This window comes from Phycodurus eques, chromosome 19, assembly GCF_024500275.1.
Source record: "Phycodurus eques isolate BA_2022a chromosome 19, UOR_Pequ_1.1, whole genome shotgun sequence".
Lineage (NCBI taxonomy): Eukaryota > Metazoa > Chordata > Actinopteri > Syngnathiformes > Syngnathidae > Phycodurus > Phycodurus eques.
Genome location: NC_084543.1, coordinates 16864228 through 16886148, shown reverse-complemented (window position 1 = coordinate 16886148; position 21921 = coordinate 16864228). Strand labels below are relative to the sequence as shown.

At 45.0% G+C, this 21921-nt stretch overlaps 1 protein-coding gene across 1 annotated transcript in view; it reads left to right on the top strand.

Moving 5' to 3' along the window:
• The first annotated feature begins 205 nt into the window (after positions 1-205).
• The window catches only part of LOC133395291 (rho GTPase-activating protein 21-like), a 136190-nt gene continuing 114474 nt past the window's right edge, over positions 206-21921 (top strand). The window contains 2 exon segments of the mRNA XM_061664064.1: positions 206-334; positions 585-684. Of these exon segments, the coding sequence (XP_061520048.1) occupies positions 676-684 (9 nt within the window). The 5' untranslated portion in view covers positions 206-334; positions 585-675.

Sequence of the window (21921 nt, the reverse complement as noted above, 5' to 3'; positions counted from 1 at the left end):
ATGTTCATGGGTCAAGTGTTACCCAGTAAAAAAAACATGTCATCATGTTTTTTTCTTTATGGAAACGGGAGTTTATTAAGCTCTTGGAGCGTGAGTGTGACAGCTGGGAATCCCACTTTACTATCATGTCACATGGTACATGCACTCGATCCCCCTGATCCTTCCCCTCATCCCGTTCTGTCACTAATGCTGTCTACAGCACGGGAGAGAGGAAAAAAAGCTTGAGGGATTTAGATGAAGAGAGACAGCACGGACAAAGCGAGAGGCAAAGGAAAAGCAGTGTGAGGGCAAATTTCAACCAGCTAGATTGCTGAAGAAGACGGGAGAATGGAAGGTATATACAAATAAAATGAATCCCTTTTACATAACAATTGAAATAGTTGTGTACCTTGATGATTTGAACAAACCAAAATAGCACATCTGATGAGGGTGAGAAAAGGAGGTGCAGTGTATCATGAAGAGGAGAAAAAAAATGTTAGCCGAGGAAAAGAAGGAAGCAGTTGATGTGCACAGCTCATTTGTGTTTTGACCCTGAGGTGTTTTGTGTGCGTGTGTGCTGTGTGCGTGTTTATGCGTGTGTGAAGACCTCCCCACCCTCTCTTAGCTAAAACCACATCTTCCACTTTAACAAGCTTTGCGACGGACTGGAAGTCACCCCGAGTCTCTCTGAACACCATGGACCAGGTGAGAGAACACACACACGTACACACACACACGCGCACACACACACACGCACACACACACACACACATGCGCAGTCAAAAAATTGCAGAGAAAATGAAATGACGAATGATGGCGTATATGATGGCTTTCAACCCATTATAACAAAACCTTTAATTAAAGGATCATTTTAATAGCGTTGCAAACAAAATGTCATGACATACCAGTATAATATGCTATCCTTTACATATACAGTAAACAACATTGTTGCCCTGCGATTGGCTGGCAACCAGTTCAGGGTGTACCCCGCCTCGTGCCCGATGATAGCTGGGATAGGCTCCAGCACGCCCGCGACCCTTGTGAGGATAAGCGGCTCTGAGAATGGATGGATGGATGGATGGATGGATGGATGGAACACTGTTGCCAGTAAGTTACTGGCAACTCTGCCAGTAAATTACTGTAAAAAAAAAACAACAACAAAAAAACTTACTAAAGTAGGAGGAGAGTATAGTCTGAATTGGGTTCTGGAGTCATGTTGCACTTCATAAATTGTACTCAACTGTAAGTCTTTCCAAGTCAAGCGTTCTCTCGCTTGGCACCCGAATCAAGTGACACCCTGCGCGGGCGCCTATTGGCTTTTGTCTCAAAACCTTCCCTGAGGCGATCGGTGGAGTGACAAGCATTCTGCACATGACCTCTACAATCAGCTTCCTCCCGCGGAAGCATACACATAACACCACGTCTATATATTAGAAGCATATACAACAATGCTTTTCTGCAACGGTGGCATATTGTTCATGTTCAGTATTTCTACACAGTAGATGTTTATGATCACGTTTTCATGTACTGTATAATCCTATTTTCATGCATGTGTCTCTTGTTATATACATTTGTCTTGTTATTAACAAATGCTTAAACACTGGAAACAGGAATGTTACAATGCACATGGATGGATGGATTGATGAGTGGATGGCTCCATCCATCTATCCATCCATCCATCCATCATGGATGGATCCCGTGAGAGAAATTAGATTTACTAACTTCATAATAAAATTAAACGCTCCACATGACCTTGTCATGTTTGTTATAAAGAGTGAAATGGAAAAAGCCATCAAGGGTTACACACATGCACATGCACGTAATTTTGAAATGATGATGTAATGACCACGGAAAACCTATTTTATTCCTGGTGACAAATTTAGCAGCTGGTATTGGTAATACAGTACAGTATTTAAATAAGTAAAGAAGTGGGTGATATTTACTTACAAGGTGCGGCTGTACGGCCGCGCTAGCTCCTATAGCCTCACCAGTACTCGGGATTATTTAGACAGTGCAGTTTTCTTTGTAAATGTTATCCAGAATGAATAAATCATCCAGTGACTTCACGGTCAAAACCGTCACGTCCATTCTCTGCGATTCGATTTTAAACTGACCGCTTTTGGGAAGCCAACACGTACAGCCAGTGGCCTGGCATTTGCCTGTTGCCCCCTGCACCCAAAAAAAATATAACAACAAAACTATCCTTGCATTCCATTGAGGTCCATTGTGACCATTTATCCCACTTGTTGCGCTGCTAAACTCCTGAAAAGGTTGCTCGGCCCACCAGTTTGAAAGCAGGTGGGCCGAGCAGGCAAATCAACAACCAGCCTCTCTCTCCCTGCATTAAAAATGTAATCCCGTGAAATAATCTTAGTTTTTAATAAATGTACCTGTAATCTAATTACATGTTCTCTGTAACTCTACCGGATTAAAGTTAATTTTTTTTTTGTATCCTGAATATGTATTCCGTTACTCCCCCAGCCTGTATACAATTGTGTTTAGTGTTTTACAAATCATTTTGTGTACTGTATCGCAAAAAGTGTGATGCTGACATTGCGCAAATCTGGGCCAATGTTTTGCTCCTTGGGTGTAAGGTTTTAATAATTGCATAATACTTTTGATTTTAGTGCTTATGCAGTCGGGAAAAAAAGAACTGTAAATCAGAATCAGAATCATCTTTATTTGCCATGTATGTCCAAAAAACACACAAGGAATTTGTCTCCGGTATTTGGAGCCGCTCTAGTAGGACAACAGACAGTCAATTGACAGAGAACACATTTGAGACATAAAGACAGTTTCAAGTGACGAGTAGTGCGATAATCTTGGAAAAATGTTGATTGTGCAAATGTTGCAGATACTCCTCAGTCAATGTGCAAACGGGGCAGATGCTACTCTGACATGAGTGGCCAGTATTGGTCAACAACAGATAGATCCCGGTCCATCATTTTAAAAAAAACAAAAATCTTTGATGTTCTTTTATCAGGTGTGTAAAATAAGAGCGGGCATGTCACAACCACAAAGTGGGCAGGTACTTGAATAATTAACCTTTTACGTCACAAATCTGATCCTGCCGTTGTGCAAGCCTGATGCTGTTTATCATCTTTTGCATTCAATTGGCAAACAGCATAGATATCAAACGTAAACCAGTTCACAACCTCATGTTATGGATACAAATGTAGAAAACGTTGGATGTTGATGGAAGGGCACCTTAAATGCATTTGAAAAATAAAAATAAATAAATCCACTGTCATTATGGTGCATTACGTGTAAAAGTTTAAGGCAACGTTTAAACAGAAGCCATTTTGGAATAATGGAGTATTACGGGATTTTTCTCTGGTGCTGTTAGGGTTCATGACACAGGGGAGGGCCCAACAGCAGTGACAAGCCAAATAAGTAAACGTATCGGGCCTTTATTTACAAGCAACAGACAGAAATGGGGAGGGAGCGTCACCCAGGTAGGGGTAGTTGAATCCTGGGTGCTGAGACTAGGCCAGATGAGGGAATCCTCGGGCAGGCAGGTGTGAAGGCGAGGAAACAGGCATAGAGGGCTTTGGCAGGCAAGAGGGTGTGCAGGCGAGGAGGCAGGTGTGGATGGAATCCGCAGGTAGGCAGATGTGCAGGCGAGGAAGCAGGCGTGGAGATTCTGGGAGGCAAGGGAAAGTGCTGATCAGGATCTTTCTGTTTAGTATGAACAACTTTTGCGAGCTAAATGCGCCTGACGGAGTGACTATACAAGACGATCTGGCGACGAGGTGGCGCGTGATGTTCATGTTCAGAGGGGGACTGCGAGAAACCCTAACCATAACTGATTTAAGTCCACCGTTGATGATAATGAATTGCAGCTGGTCACAGCTCCAACTCATCTCTCCACTCCTGCACCTGCAAAAACACGCGCGCGCACAGACACAAACACACAAACACACACACACACACACAGGGAGGGGTTCAGGGTGCTTAGGCAGCAGCCCTGACAGTACCCCGCCCCCTAGTTGCACCACCCGGCGCACAACGCAGGCGTCCCGAGTGCCGATGATGGAAGTCACGGATCAGGGCCTCACTCAGAAGCTGCCGGGCAGGAACCCAGCTCCGTTCGTCCGGACCATAGCCCTCCCAGTCATCCGGGTACTGGAAGCTCCTCCCACGGCGACGGACATCCAGCAGCGTGTTCACCATATCAGAATCAGAATCAGAATCATCTTTATTTGCCAAGTGTGTCCAAAACACACAAGGAATTTGTCTCCGGTAGTTGGAGCCGCTCTAGTACAACAGACAGTCAATTTACAGAACACTTTGGAGACATAAAGACATTATATAGGCAGGGTGCCCATCGATAACCTGAGGATAAGGTGGGGGCGGCACAGGGGGAGGACAAGGGGCTCGAAGAAACCAGTTTAACCTGCGAGACATGAAATGTGGGGTGAACCTGAAGGGAGGCCGTAAGCCTAAGGCACAGCACACGGGTTCACCAAGGCTGCAATCTCATAAGGGCCAATGAACCGGGGAGCCAATTTTCTGGAGTTCACCTTAAGTGGCGCAGTCCTGGCACATAACCACATCTTCTGGCCAACAGCGTAAGCAGGTGTGGCAATGGTTAGCTTGGCAGAAGGTGCTGCCATTCCTCCAGAGCCAGTTTTACTGCCAAGAGCTCTCAGTCGCCAATGCTGTAATTGCGCTCTGCAGGGGGGAGTCTGCGCGAGAAGAAGGTACATGGGTGGATCTTACCATCCTCAGGCTGCCGCTAGGACAACACGGCACCTGCACCCGACTCAGATGCATCTACCTCCATGATAAACTGGCAAGACCAGTCGGGGTGGGCCAGAACAGGAGCAGAGTTGAAGCAACTCTTGAGGGTACTGAAGGTGGATTCAGCAGCCTCTGACCAGTTAAATGTAATAAAGGTGGATGTGAGAGCAATGAGATGGACTGCGATGTGGCTATAACGCTTGATAAATCTCTGATAAAAGTTAGCGAATCCAAGAAACCGCTGCAATTATTTGCGGTCGACAGGTCAAGGCCACTCAGAGACTGCAGTTACCTTGGTGGGATCCATGCACAGTTCTCCCGTGGCGATTATGTAACCAAGGAATGTAGTCTCAGAAACGTGAAATTCACATTTCTCTGCCTTCACAAAGAGTGTTCTCCAAGAGTGTGTCCAATCAATGTCCAGGTTGTGTAACTTAAGCCAAGGCAAACCGAGAACCAGGAGTGTTTGAGGGTAGTCAAAAATTAAGAAGTTGATTACCTCATGGTGGTTACCTGAGAGAAGGAGGGAGACGGGTTGGGTCTGTCGGTCCACATGGAAAAGTGTCTATTGAGTGCAGTGGTCTTCAAGGGCTTGGCTAACGGGCAAGTCTCTATTCCCATTTGTCTCGCCAGATCCCTAACAATAAAGTTGTCATCCGCCCCGCTGTTGACCAGCGCAGATAGGTCTCGGAACTGGTACTTCCAAGACAGCATGGCCGGGAGTTGAAGCTGGCATGTGGAGGAACTACTAGTATGGCTCAACAATGGTTCCACCCCTATTGATTAGCCCACCCTTTTAATGGCCATGCAGGACAGGTGTGGATAAGATGACCACCCCGGCCACAGTGAGGTGAGGTGAGTGGTGTGAGGTTAGGCCTTCCCACTTGCAGCGGTTCGACAGTGTCAGAGAGAGGCGGGGGCTGGGGTGGCGAGACGGGTGACTGGTAAGTGCGCGGAGGTGAAGCGTAACTAAAGAGCGGGGCTGGTCGCTTCTCATCACGCTCTCTTTGACGCTCTCTGAGATGGCAGTTGATCCTTATCGCCAGGTTAACAAGACGGGTTAGTCACGTGAGGCTAAATCGTCCTTAAGAGACTCATTGAGCGCACCGATGAATACCTCTTGGAGTGCTTGGTCATTGAACCCGCTCTCAACCGAGAGTGTACGAACCTCCATGGAGAATTCCGCCGCACTGCGGGAACCCTGGCGTAGAGACATTAAACACTTAGCAGCTTCCCTTCCATGCAGCAGGTGGTCGAAGATCTTACGCATCTCTTCAGTGAAGCTAGAATAGTTGCGCACACAGCTCACCCACTCTGCCGAGGCCTAGGCGAGCGCTGCTCCATGAAGGCAACCAATAAGGTACGCTGTCCTTGCACGGTCTGAATTGTATGTGCATCTGTTGTTCAAATAAAAATGAAAATTGCACCAGAAATGCGTGACAAGATCCAAGGTCTCCTTCATACGGTGTGGGAGTGGGCACAAAAGGTTCTCTGAAAGATAATGAAAGTAAAACGGGAGCAGGTGCATGTGGAGACCTAATCGGTGTTTGCATGTGAGCTAACTGGCTTTGCAGGGAGGCAAGTTTTTGAGAACTAGGATAAGCGGTGTTGAAAATGGATGGATGGATTGTAGCAAATTGCTGCAATATAAAAAGTGTGAAAAATTTAAGGAGGTCTGAATACTTTCCGTATCGACTGTATATACATTTATTATTAATTTACATTTATTTTAAATATGTGTGCTTGTTTTCTTGCGCTTGAATGACTCAACATTAGCCGTTAGCTTGAAGAATCTTCTGCTGGTGAAATCTATCCCCGCGAGGACGTCAGGACTCATCATACTAGTACATCGCTCCTTAGCGGATCACAAACAAAGTTCAACGAACGAATCACTCGTGTGTAACGGATCGCAAACGATAAGTTCAACAAACAAATTAATCTTAAGTACACCAGTTCACTTAAGTCGGTCCCCTAAACGAATCACTCTTCAGTTCTTCTGTACACCATTTAAATGAACGAATCACTCTTCAGTTCTTCTGTACACCAGTTCGCTGAATGAATCACTCTTCAGTTCTTCAGTACACCAGTTCACTGAACAAATCACTCAGTTCAATTAAGTCCCTCCCTGAACGAATCACTCTTCAGTTCTTCTGTACACCAGTTCAATGAACGAATCACTCTTCAGTTCTTCAGTACACCAGTTCAATGAACCAATCACTCAGTTCACTTAAGTCTGCCTGACACTGGCTGCTCATTGGTCATTCGCCGAAGTGACAATGCTGGCGAATCGCAAATCACATGGGAGTACGTTTGATGAAGCCCCGTCCCCGCCTGCACGCTGGCTGCTCATTGGTCATTCGTCGAAGATTCAGAAGTGAGTGACAGAACGCTTCCGGAGTTCTGTTTCCGCTCCCAGCCGACTCGCTCGCCTCACGGCGGTTGGCGGTGGCCAAGCTAAAAGAACAAATCATTTCATCAACTGATTCAGTTCAGTTCACGAAAGAGATTTGGTTCTTCTTTGCGAATGAAACAAGACTAGCATGCGTGCAGGTGAGGAAGCAGGCGTGGAGATTCTGGGAGGCAAGGGAAAGTGCAGATTAGGATCTTTCTGTTTCGTATGAACGACTTCGTGAGCTTGATGCGACTGACAGTGTGAGGATACAGGACGATCTGGCGACGAGGTGGCGTTAGGGACCGGCTTAAAGGCCTCTTTGTACTCCCGCGCTCGCCGGCCGACAACGCCCGCATTGCATCACGTGACCGACGAATTGGACCGCGCGACCCCTCTGCGTCGCTTGACGTGCACACCACAAAAATTGTAGCTGCACGTAGAATGCCGCGGAGATTATCTCTCGTGATTGGTCCGTTTTAGTCACATGGTGTGACTCAGCGTGTCCCTTGGTTCTGCATACCATCTACGCCGCCGCCTTCTCGATCGATTTTTCAGCATAATTAAATGTATCATCTGGTCATCTAGGTCCATTTGTTCTAGCAGACTCTGTTCCATGGTCGCCATTGTTGTTGCTTTGTTCCTTGCTACGGAAAGGAAAGGAAAAACGTCCATCCATTAAGTAGACCGTTGATGATAATGAATCGTAGCTGGCTCTGGCGCCAACTCATCTCTCCACTCCTGCTCTGGCGAACACGCGCGCGCACACGCACATACACATAACACACATACACATAACACGCAGGAAGGGCTTCAGGGTGCTGGGGCAGCAGCCCTGATTGATGCATTTGTAAAGGCTTAAGCCTCATGGGCTTTCGTTTCAAATGCAGTCGTTTTCATATAATATATGCCTCTAGCCTTTTCTTGGCAAATAAATGTCATATTTCACAACACGAGATTCCAGCTACTGAAAGAGATATGCCCTGAAACAGCAACCCACAATCTGAAACAGCAACCCACTATCCATGAACCTGACGTTTTGTACAGTTCTCCCAACAGGCTCACCATCAGTTTGTAATTCCCTTTAAGACCAATTTGATCTGTGCTAAGGTGTGGGGCTGTGGGTGGTAACTTGGATGTTTATGGATGTGGATGGACTTGTGCAAATGTGTATTTCTTTTCTCCACTCCAGTTCACTCAACTTCATCTGTTCTTAAAATAGAATTTTGAATGCTTGTTTGGTGTGTGTGGGCGTGTGTGTGTGTGTGTGTGTGTGTGTGTGCGTGCATGTGTGTTTGATCCTGACCTGATAAAAGGTTTCCTCTGGAGTGCTCTCCTGAGGGCTCTCAAAGGTCAACACAACATACAGTACTGTATATGTGTTTGTGGTTATGAATGTCTTACAATTGGTCATATCCAAGCAAGACCGATGGTGTTGAAAATTTTACTTTGTAAAATTTGTATTTGTTATAGAAACAAATATTGTTGAAATACATACATATTTCCACTTCAGACTACCCACTACAGGAAACTGAACATGAATAATTTTCACAAAACCTGGTAGATATGTTGGTTGGTTGACCAGGGTGGGCAGAATTTTTAACATCTTAAATAATCTTCAAAATGTGAGAGAACTCACAAATGACGAGGAAAAAACGTGTGTATGTAGTTCTTCGGTATGTACTTTTATTTGCATCTGTGCCAGCTTCAGGTCACTTCCCAATTGGCTTTTTCACATCATAATCATGGAGTCCCTGGTTCAGCTGAAATTGATGTTGATCACACACATTTGCGTGTGTAAATATCCATCAATCCATTTTCTATACCGCTTATCTTCATTAGGGTCTCGGGTGTGTTGACTTTGGGCGAGAGGTGGGGTATACTCTAGAGTGGTCACCAGCAAATTGCAGTGAATTATCGGTCATATGGGTCATTTTCATTTAATTTAATATTAAAGACAAACGTATATAAAGGTAAAAACATAAACAGCTTCATAAAAATCATGTGAATTGCACAATTTACGTGTTGCCCTTAAAATTCTGCGGATACAAGTGCAGAAATGATCCTAACAACTATTAAACCCAACTATTAAACCCACCAGTGGTGTGTAGTGAAGGCCTTCAGAGCCTAAACACAATCAAAAGCACCGACCTACATTCACAACTTCATTACATGATTAATTATTATTGTTAATATGTATTTGAATATACATAATATAATCAAATATGTATATATAATAATATGTATTAATTTAAATTCAATTGTTTCCAACAGTCTTTTGTCTTCATTTCATAGTGTTTGTCTTGGCTGCCAAACTTCCAGTCGTGGAACTTCGATATAATGACTAATGGGGGGTTGGGTCATCTGTTCTAGTCCGTTACATTTTTTTGTGGCCATTTTACTGTACAGTACAAAATTATTATTATTTTTTGTTTGTTTGTTTGTTTTGTGGCCGAAAGCACCCAGAACAGTACAAAGTTATTTTAAATGTAAAAAAGTTTGAAAAGTTAAAGATTTTATTCAAACTTACCACGCTGGTGTGCTTGATGGTGACGATGAATCAAGGTTGGTTTCATGAGCCGCGAGGAATTAGTGTGCTTCCTAGTTCTAAATCCGTTGCCATATATGAACAGCTCGGCAGAAAAAAACTGTTACTGAACCAAAAATAGCGTGTTCCAGCATGGCCACAACCCTTGTGAGGATAAAGCGGTACGGAAAATGGATGGCTGGATGGATGTTTTTGTCAGGTTATTAGACAGTTGTGAGCTGCTCGGGCCGGTTATACGCTGGGGCAAATCAAATCCGCCACTATCTCAGTTGTCTCCTCAGCTGTCTGTTATCACCCTCCTATCTCTGTGTCTGTCTGATCTCCTGTCTGAAGTGAGAATTTACATAGCCACAAAGCCATTTATGTTAATCTATATTATTTGCGTTAAGCTTGTATTTATTTTGTATGCATTTGTGCAATGTTGTTTGAGGAGTGGCCGGCACGGTGACCGACTGGTTAGTACATCTGCCTCACAGTTCTGAGGACCGGGGTTCAAATCCCGACCCCGCCTTTGTGGAGTTTGCATGTTCTCCCCGTGCCTGCGTGGGTTTTCTCCGGGTACTCCGTTTTCCTCCCACATGCCAAAAACATCTGTGGTAGGTTGATCGCGGACTCTAAATGGCCCTTAGGTGTGAATGTGTCCGCGAATGGTTGTTTGTTTGGCTGGCGACCAGTTCAGGGTGTACCCCACCTCTCGCCCAAAGATAGGCTCTAGCACGCCCGCGACCCAAGTGAGGATAAGCAGAACGGAAGATGAATGAATGAATGTTTGAGGAGTTGGGTGACACTGTGACTGTCTGGTTCGCACATCTGCCTCACAGTTCTGAGGACCTGGGTTCAAATCTGGCCTCACCTGTGTGTAGTTTGCATGTTCTCCCCGACCCCCCGACCCTTGTGAGGATCAGCGGCATGGAAAATGGGGATGGATGGATGTTTGAGGAGTCTAATTCACGTGGTTTGCGCGTAAGTGACGTTCAAGTGAAAAGTGAAGTTGCTGGCCGACCATCAAGTTTGAGTCCATCACTGTCCAGACGTGCACATTTGAGTTTCGTAATACGAAGATTAACTGGAAGTGCTGTGTTTGCTGCTCAAATGTTGCTGGATTAACATTGTTCTGAGAGAATAGAAAAGAAGAGAAGAGAAGACAATGCCTTTCATTGTCACAAAACAAGATTTGCTTTGTAAAGTGTCCTTCTATCTTATATATCCATCCATTTTCTGAGCCGCCTCTCTTCACTAGGGTCGCGGGAGTGCTGGAGCCTATCCCAGCTATCATCGGGCAGGAGGCGGGGTTACACCCTGAACTGGTTTCCAGCCAATCGCAGGGCACACATTAACAAACAACCATTTGCACACAAATTCACACCTACGCGCAATTTAGAGTTGCCAATTAACCTTCCACGCATGTTTTTGGGATGTGGGAGGAAACCGGAGTGCCCGGAGAAACCCACGGAGGCAAGGGGAGAACATGCAAACTCCACACAGGCGGGTCGTCAGAAATGCGAGGCAGACGCTCTAACCAGTCGCACACCGTGCCGCCTATATATATATATATATATATATATATATATATATATATATATATATATATATATATATATATATATATATATATATATATATATATATATATATATATATATATATATATATATATATATATGATATGATATGATATGATATGAGGCAGCACGGTGGACGACTGGTAAGAGCGTCAGCCTCACAGTTCTGAGGACCAGGTTCAATCCCTGGCCCCGCCTGTGTGGAGTTTGCATGTTCTCCCCGTGCTCCGGGCACTCCGGTTTCCTCCCACATCCCAAAAACATGCTGAATTGGAGACTCTAAATTGCCCGTAGGTGTGAATGTGAGTGCGTATGGTTGTTTGTTTGTATGTGCCCTGCAATTGGCTGGCAACCAGTTCAGGGTGTACCCCGCCTCCTGCCCGATGACAGCTGGGATAGGCTCCAGCACTCCCGCGATCCTAGTGAGGAGAGGCGGCTCAGAGAATGGATGGATGGATATGATATGATGATAGCTGGGATAGGCTCGAGCGCGCCTGCTTCCCCTTCCTGAGACGCCTGATGGTGGACCAGAATTTCCTTCAAGCCGTCCGGAAGTCGTCTTCCATGGCCTCACCGAACCCACGCCCGAGTTTTTGCCTCACCGACCACCAAAGCTGCATTCCGCTTGGCATGCCATACCCATCAGCTGCCTCAGGAGTCGCACAAGCCAAAAAGGCTTGATAGGACTCCTTCTTCAGCTTGACGGCATCCCTCACCGCTGCTGTCCACCAATGAGTTTGGGGATTGCCGCCACGACAGGCACCGATCACCTTACGGCCACAACTCTGGTCGGCCGCCTCAGCAATGGAGGCACAGAACATGGTCCAATCGGACTCAATGTCCCCCGTCTCCCCCAGGACGTGGGTGAAGTTCTGTCGGAGGTGGGAATTGAAACTCCTTCTGACGGGATTCTGCCAGATGTTCCCAGCAGACCCTCACGATACGTTTGGGCCTGCCAGGTCAGACCGGCATCTTCCCCCACCATCAGAATCAGAATCAGAATCATCTTTATTTGCCAAGTATGTCCAAAACACACAAGGAATTTGTCTCCGGTAGTTGGAGCCGCTCTAGTACAACAGACAGTCAATTTACAGAACACTTTGGGGACATCAAGACATTGACAAAAAACAATTGTGCAAAAAGATGCAGAGTCCTCTTGCACTTAGAGCAGTTCGAACGACTAATATTGCAATAGTCCGGTGCAATGACCATTGTGCAAAGGGCGGTGAGACTTCAAGGAGTGTATGCGGTTTAAAGTGACGAGTAGTGCGATCATCTGGGACAATGTTGGTTGTGCAAATGTTACAGATACTCCTCAATCAGTGTGCAAATGGAGCAGATGCTACTCTGGCATGAGTGGCCAGTATATGCAAATAGTGCAGCATGGCGAGACAACTACAGTGAGTGCACGAGTAATACGTAATTGGCCCCACAGAAATGTGACAACGAACTCAAGTCAAAAAATTGCCAGCTTGTTGTAATGGAATTATAGGTTAGGTGTTTAAGAAGTTGATCGCAAGAGGGAAGAAGCTGTTGGAATGTCTACTAGTTCTAGTTTGCGTTGATCGGTAGCGCCTACCTGAGGGAAGGAGCTGGAAGAGCCGGTGACCGGGGTGCAGACGGTCCGAGAGGATTTTGCACGCCCTTGTCTTAGTTCTGGCAGCGTGCAAGTCCTCAATGGTGGGTAGGGGGGTACCGACAATCCTTTCAGCAGTTTTGATTGTCCGTTGCAGTCGGAGTTTGTCCTTTTTTGTAGCAGCACCAAACCAGACTGTGATGGAAGAACACAGGACTGATTCGATGACCGCTGTGTAGAACTGTCTCAGCAGCTCCGATGGCAGGCCGTGCTTTCTCAGAAGCCGCAGGAAGTACATCCTCTGCTGGGCCTTTTTGAGGACGGAGTTGATGTTGTTCGCCCACTTCAGGTCCTGAGAGATTGTAATTCCCAGGAACTTGAAGGTCTCGACGGTTGACACAAGGCAGCTGGACAACGTGAGGGGCAGCTGTGGCGAAGGATGCCTCCTGAAGTCCACGATCATCTCTACCGTCTCGAGCGTGTTCAGCTCCAGGTTGTGTCGGCCGCACCGCAGCTCCAGCCGCTCCGCTTCCTGTCGATATGCAGACTCGTCACCGTCCTTGATGAGGCCGATGACAGTGGTGTCATCTGCAAACTTCAGGAGCTTGACAGTCGGGTTCGCTGAGGTGCAGTCGTTCGTGTAGAGAGAGAAGAGCAGCGGAGAGAGGACACAACCTTGGGGCGCCCCAGTGCTGATGCTGCGTGTGGATGAGGTGGCCTCCCCCAGCCTGACTTGCTGTGTCCTGCCCGTCAGAAAGCTGTAAATCCACTGGCAGATGGCAGGTGAGACGCTGAGCTGGAGAAGCTTGGTTGAAAGGAGTTCAGGGATGATGGTGTTGAACGCTGAGCTGAAGTCCACGAACAGGATCCTCGCGTAGGTCCCTGCACTGTCGAGGTGTTCTAGGATGAAGTGCAGTCCCATGTTGACTGCATCATCCGCAGACCTGTTCGCTTGGTAGGCAAACTGCAGGGGGTCCAGCAGGGGACCTGTGACACTCTTGAGGTGGTCCAGCATGAGACGTTCAAAGGACTTCATGACCACAGATGTCAAAGCGACAGGCCTGTAGTCATTCAGACCAGAGATTGCAGGTTTCTTGGGGACTGGAAGGATGGTGGAGCGTTTGAAACAGGATGGCACTTCGCACATTTCCAAAGATCTGTTTAAAGATCTGAGTGAAGACTGGAGCGAGCTGGTCCGCGCAGACTTTGAGGCAGGATGGGGACACATGGTCCGGTCCTGTCGCTTTGTTAATCTTCTGTTGTTTGAAGATGCGGCTCACATCCTGTTCATGGATGGTTAACGCAGAAGTCAGAGGTGTGGTTGTGGTCGCGGGTGCGGCCGGGTGGGTGTGTGGAGTGAAACTGTCCTTTTCAAATCTGCAATAGAAGGTATTCAAGTCGTTGGCTAGTGTGCTATTGTTCTCAGCTTGGGGGGATCGTCGCTTGTAATTAGTCAGCGATTAGAATGCACGCCAGACTGATTTTGAGTTGTTCGCGCTAAACTGTTTTTCCAACTTTGCTGCATAGATCCTCCTTGCAATGTTAATTTCTTTAGTAAGCTGGTTTCTAGCTCGATTATACAGGGCCCTGTCCCCGCTCTGATATGCATCTTCATTAGCTTGGCGAAGCTGCTTAAGTTTAGCAGTGAACCACGGCTTGTTGTTGTTGAATGTCCGAAATGATTTTGTTGGTACACAAACCTCTTCACAGAAACTGATATAGGATGTGACAGTGTCCGTATATTCATCCAGGCTGCCAGCTGAATTTTCAAAGTCCCCGAGAATAATGAGGGGTGAGTCAGGGTGTTGGTGGTGAGCCAACTCACCACCAGGTGGTGATCAGTTGACAGCTCAGCCCCTCTCTTCACCCGAGTGTCCAAGATATACGGCCGCAAGTCCAATGGCACGACCACAAAGTCGATCATCAAACTGCGACCTAGGGTGTCCTGCTGCCAAGTGCACGTGTGGACACCCTTATGCTTGAACATGGTGTTCATTATGGACAATCCGTGATGAGCACAGAAGTCCAAGAACAGAACACCTCTCAGGTTCTGATGAGGGGCGGGGGGCGATCAACAATCACACCCGTTTAGGTCTCACTGACATTGCCCACATGAGCATTGAAGTCCCCCAGCAGAACGATGGAGTCCCCAGCGGGAGTGCTCTCCAGCACCCCCGCCAAGGACTCCAAAAAGGGTGGGTACTCTGAATTGCTGTTTGGTGCATATGCACAAACAACTGTCAGGACACGTGCCCCCACCCGAAGGCGGAGGGAGGCTACCCTCTCATCCACCAGGGTGAACCCCAACATGCAGGCGCCGAGCCGGGGGGCAATAAGTATACCCACACCTGCTCGGCGCCTCTCACCGTGTGCAACTCCAGAGTGGAAGAGAGTCCAACCCCTCTCAAGAGGACTGGTACCAGAGCCCAAGCCGTGTCTGGAGGCGAGCCCGATTATATTTAGTCGAAACTTCTCGACCTCACACACCAGCTCGGGCTCCTTCCCTGCCAGAGAGGTGACATTCCACATCCCCAGAGCCAGCTTTTGTAGCCAGAGATCAGATCGCCAAGGTCCTCGCCTCCAGCCTCCGCCCAGCTCACATTGCACCCAAGGCTCTTCCCACAGGTGGTGAGCCCATGGGAAGAGGGACCCACATTACCCCTTTGGGCTGTGCCCAGCCGGGCCTTTAACCTCACCTCCCCTCTTAAAAAGATATAAAAATAAATCAGTTGAGTTGTACAAATTCTAGTTCACGTTAATGGTGGAAAACGTTTATAAATGATTTATCTTGGTCAAAATTCTTTTACAACACAAGAACCTGACATTTGAACAGGGGTGTGTAGCGTTTTTATGTCCACTGCAGCCTTGTTCCTGTTTTTGTAATCTGCCTGGTAAGCCTACAGTATTGTGCTGTTTAACAAGTAGAAACAATATCGTGTAAGACCATTTCTTGGAGCTGAGCTGATACCTTTGAACCCTTTTCGAGGATTGTAGAAATAACATAAAGAAAAGGAACAGTTTTTGTTGTGAATTTTCAAGTAGTATATTCGGCCCATAGTTTGTCACACAACACATTTGTGTGTTAATGTTTAGTTTCAGTAGATGTATGTGTCTATGCCCTAATGCACAGCTGGGTGTCGTTGGCATAGGAGTGAAAAGGTGAAATGCGGGTCCATGTTGACAGATAATCTGTCCAAGGGGGAGAACAGGAATGGCTAGGTACAGAGCCTTGTGCCACACCTTGGTTGACTGGAACTGGAGCTATGGATCGCGACTAGGCTTTACACGAACGGGATTTTTGTGGCCGATCACTGATCAGTGAGTTTAAAAAAACAATAACCGATCACCGATCCGATCACAAGATGGAGCATTGTGTCTATTTCAATTACCTGTTCATTTATTGTATATACTTGTGTACTGTATACTGAGTATCTTCAGATGTATTCTCTATTCAAGTCATGTATTCTAATCAGTCATGTCCACCCAACATTACGACATGACAGAAATAAAGGGTGCTAACTTACTGTAATTAAATTACTGTATTGTAATTAAATTACTTCACACCGAAACTTTAGAGCATGATTCAACATAACAACAGCATGTTTCCGTACAACCGTTAGTGGTAGCACTAGCTTGCTAGGTTACATAACGTTTTGTTGCCCGCTTGCGAGCGGTATCGTATTAAAAGTATGTGAACATACCTCAAGGAATCCTTGAATTAAAGTCCTCTCCCGAGCACCGGTGAACACTTCCACACGTTTTTCCCCATTTTGTTCTTATAATACACAAGACGTGATCCATTTTTGTTGCCGTCGTCATGGTAACAAGCGTAACTGGTCGCATTTGACTGGACAAGATAAAGCCCAGAGATCGTAAAAGACGGGATGCGGTGGTATTGGAATACACAATTTTATTGCAGTAGTCTGACAAGACCAAATTTGTCTTGTTGTCTGATCCAGGCATTACGTGTTGTCTGTCTCAGACATGTTGTCTGTGTCACAACGCCGACATGTTTTTAAAAATAGAACTTTATTGGCGGTCAGCATAAAATGGTAAATGTCGGCTGATACCGATCAAGCCGATCATATCAGTGTAAAGTCTATCACGACACAGTTTAAAGTGAAAGCAGGAAAGAGCTGTACCAGTGATCCATAGTTGTTCAGTTTTTTGTTTGTTTGTTTGTGTGAGGACAGACTATCTATTGAGCCGTTCCAGTCTACAGTGGCCTTCATATTCCCAAGAACATGCAGAAGCAGAATAAAGGAGACATTCCAGAGTCAAGACTGAGGGAAAGTGCTACAGTATATTGTATATTGTGTATATTGTATATTGTATTAGACCATCAACTGTGGTGTCAAGAGGTGACTTGCTAGGAAGTTAGTAAGGGCTGATGTACTGTATTTAGTGCTTTGGTGTTTCTGAAGGGGATAGATGACTTAGTGTGAAAATGATTTACAGTGACTTTAGGTGAGAGGCGGCTTACACCCTGGACTGGTCACAAGGTAAATATAGACAACAAACATTCACAGGCATTTTTGGACTTTGGAAGTACCTGGAGTATACCCATGCAAACATGGGGGAGAACATGGAGACTCCACACAGAAGTATTTTCTTAGTTTACCACAGTGAAACCTTAATGGTTGAACAAATGGCGGATGAAAAAAGAACATTCTCCTACTCTGGCTCCAGCCCTGTGACACAAATGTGTGTAGAATTTTCTTAGTAGTAAAGCCTCACTCTGAAGTCGCAAAGCTCTTATTTAACAACCAATTGATGTGACAGGTGACTTGCTAGGAAGTTAGTAAGGGGTGATGTACTGTATTTAGTGCTTTGGTGTTTCTGAAGGGGATAGACGAAATGGTATGAAGATGACTTACAGTGACTTTAGGTGGCTTACACCCTGGACTGGTCACAAGGTATATGTAGACAACAAACATTCACAGGCATTTTTGGACTTTGGAAGTACGTGGAGTATACCCATGCAAACATCGGGTAGAACATGGAGAGTCCACACAGAAGTAATTGTTTAGTTACCACAGTGAAACCTTAATGGTTGAACAAATGGCGGATGAAAAAAGAACATTCTCCTACTCTGGCTCCAGCCCTGTGACACAAATGTGTGTAGAATTTTCTTAGTAGTAAAGCCTCACTCTGAAGTCGCAAAGCTCTTATTTAACAACCAATTGATGTGACAGGTGACTTGCTAGGAAGTTAGTAAGGGCTGATGTACTGTATTTAGTGCTTTGGTGTTTCTGAAGGGGATAGACGACATGGTATGAAGATGACTTACAGTGACTTTAGGTGGCTTACACCCTGGACTGGTCACAAGGTATATGTAGACAACAAACATTCACAGGCATTTTTGGACTTTGGAAGTACGTGGAGTATACCCATGCAAACATCGGGTAGAACATGGAGAGTCCACACAGAAGTAATTGTTTAGTTACCACAATGAAACCTTAATGGTTGAACATAAAGGCGGATGAAAAAAGAACATTCTCCTACTGTGGCTCCAGTCCTGTGACACAAATGTGTGTAGAATTTCTTTAGTCGTAAAGCCTCACTCTGAAGTCGCAAAGCTCTTATTTAACCACCAATTGATGTGACATGTCATGAAAGCCCATCACAGCAGAGAATTTCAGACGACTGCTGAAACTACAGAGATGACAAAAGGTTACATCGTACATCTATCAATGCAATTTCTACTACGCTTATCCTGTTCAGGATCCCAGAAAAGCAAGAGCGAATCTGATTTGATTGGTCGTCAGTGGACGGATAACCTCTCAATCACAGGACTGATTGGCAGGCAAGAATTTGAACAAAAAATGTAACAACATAACTACAGTAATACCTTGCTATATTACGGTTCACTTATTGTGGACAGATTTTTTTTTTTTTTACCAGTAGCAGTGCAGTTACAAATCTGCAAATCTTTGGTTCAGTTAGGATTGGTGGTTATTTGATGAATGCAGCAGCAATGACTCACAAAAGGAAAAATAGGTTATTTTACTTTGCAGAAAATTTGGTAAGTTACTTAGTTGTTGAGTAATACAATGACCATGACCGGCATACCACTGGTTAACACACAAGCCACAGTGAGAGTTTCGTGAAATAAATTCACAAATACCAACCTAGCAAAACATAGAGTATAGCTAATGCATAACAATATAGAACTGGTTGGGCCAACAATATGGAACAAATGCAAGTAAAGAGCAACGTTGAGCTTGATTTTTTACAACCACAATTCCAATGAAGATGGGACATTGTGTTAAACATAAATAAAAACAGAATACAATGATTTGCAAATCATGATCGACCTATATTTAAGTGAATACACTACAAAGACTAGATATTGCATGTTCAAACTGAGAAACTTTATTGTTTTTAGCAAATAATAATTAACATAGAATTTTATGGCTGGAACACGTTCCAAAAAAGACTGATAAAGTTGAGGAATGCTCATCAAACACCTGTTTGGAACATCCCACAGGTGAACAGGCTAATTGGGAACAGGTGGGTGCTATGATTGTGTATAAAATGAGCTTCCCTGTATTGCTCAGTCATTCATGCTCAGTCATTCACAAGCAAAGATGGGGCGAGGTTCATCTCTTTGTGAACAAGTGCGTGAGAAAATAATCCAACAGTTTAAGGACAATGTTCCTCAATGTACAATTGCAAGGATTTTAGGGATTTCATCATCTACTGTCCATAATATCATCAAAATGTTCAGAGAATCTGGAGAAATTATTGCATGTAAGCGGCAAGGCCGAAAACCAACATTGAATGCCCGTGACCTTCGATCCCTCAGGCGGCACTGCATCACAAACCGACATCAGTGTGTAAAGGATATCACCACATGGGCTCAGGAACACTTCAGAAAACCAATGTCAGTCAATACAGTTCGGCGCTACATCTGTAAGTGCAACTTGAAACTCTACTCTGCAAAGCAAAAGCCATTTATCAACAACACCCAGAAACGCCGCCGGCTTCTCTGGGCCCGAGCTCATCTAAAATGGAAGTGTTCTGTGGTCCACATTTCAAATTGTTTTTGGAAATTCTGGACGTCGTGTCCTCCGGGCCAAAGAGCAAAAGAACCATACGGACTGGTATAGACGCAAAGTTCAAAAGCCAGCATCTGTGATGGTATGGGACTGTGTTAGTGCCAATGGGATGGGTAACTTACACATTTGTGAAGGCACCATTCATGCTGAAAGGTACATACAGGTTTTGGAGAAACATATGCTGCCATCCAAGCAACGTCTTTTTCATGGACGCCCCTGCTTCTTTCAGCAAGACAATGCCAAACCACATTCTGCACGTGTAACAACAGGGTGGCTTCGTCGTAAAAGAGTGCAGGTACTCGACTGGCCTGCCTGCAGTCCAGACCTGTCTCCCATTGAAAATGTGTGGCGCTTTATGAAGCGTAAAATACGACAACGGAAATCCCGGACTGTTGAACAGCTGAAGCTGTACATCAAGCAAGAATGGGAAAGAATTCCACCTATAAAGCTTCAACAATTAGTGTCCTCAGTTCACAAACATTTATTGAATGTTGTTAAAAGAAAAGGTGATGTAACACAGTGGCAAACAGGACCCTGTCCCAGCTTTTTGGAAAATGTTGCAGCCATAAAATTTTAAGTTAATGATTATTTGCTAAAAACAATCAAGTTTATCAGTTTGAACATTAAATATCTTGTCTTTTTAGTGTATTCGATTAAATATAGGTTGAACATGATTTGCAAATCATTGCATTCAGTTTTTATTTCTGTTTAACACAACGTCCCAACTTCATTGGAATTGGGCTTGTCAAACCTGACATTAAAAAAAAGCACTGCAAGGAATTCTGGGAGGCAGCAGCAAAGCACCATGACGCCTTGTGATACCTACAACGCGGACACCGTCACTGTGATGCACATTGCCTAAAGGTCGAGCCAGCAAATTGCACATCCTTAATTATGTCCGCATGGGTTGATTTGAGTTGATCACTCAAGCAGAGCACACTTGTCTTTTAAAGGCATGTGCATATGTAGAGTGTGTGGATGGTGATCTCAAGTGGACAAATAAATAACTGCACCTCTCTGCAGTGTCACATATTGACATTGGAATGCATATATGAAACTTTAAAATGTATGGAAATATGCAGTTAATAATTAGTTGCTATTTTGCAGATTTTCTCGATTGCGGGGGTTTCCTGGAACATAACCTTCACAATAAATGAGGGATTAGTGTTTATCACACTGTACAGTAGTGATGGCGAGATGAAGCTTCATGAAGCATCGTAACACTTCAGCCATTGGTTTGAGTAATGGTTAATTTCTTGATGCTTCATTTCACACAAAACCACCTGCGGGCCATGTACATAATCACAGGGAGCTGTATCTTTACCACATACAGTATGTGCTGCGTGCCCTGCGATTGGCTGGCAACCAGTTCAGGGTGTACCCCGCCTCTCGCCCGAAGAGAGCTGGGATAGGCTCCAGCACGTCTGCGACCCTCGAGAGGATAATGGATGGAGTATGTGCTGCGTTGCATGTTTCCATCTTTTTGACTTTTATGAATGACTATGTATTACAAAACAATGTTTGACCAAGTAATTTCCCAACATAAAGTGTAAAATATATTATTTTTGAACATATTATGTGTGCTTAAAATGTTCATCATCACTGGTATGGCAGGTTGTATGATGTTTTTCTGTCACTTTAGGAAAATGGCATGGGCTTAAAAGGGCAGAGGATTTTGAAAGTGCTTATTTAGAAATAACAGTTTATCATCATTTTTGTTTTAAGTGATTCATTCAAGAGCAATATTTTTAAATTGGGGTAAAGTAATTTCTCATCTCCTAGTGAGGTTTTATTTTGAACAGAATAAATACTTTCCCCATGAGTAAAATAAGAAACGGTGGAAAATGCAGTTTTTGATAAACAAATGTAATTGATAAGCCTCGATGATAGTTCCTTATGCAGTGTGGTGCTGCTTGGGGTTTGAACTCTGGTGACCATCAAACCCCAGGTTGAGAGTCAAGTGAACCAACAGCTGGGCTATTAGGCCAGGGTGCCAGGTTAGCGGCTACTCCAAACAATTAGCCTATACAAACTTCACAGGACCGCAAAAAAAACCCAAAAAA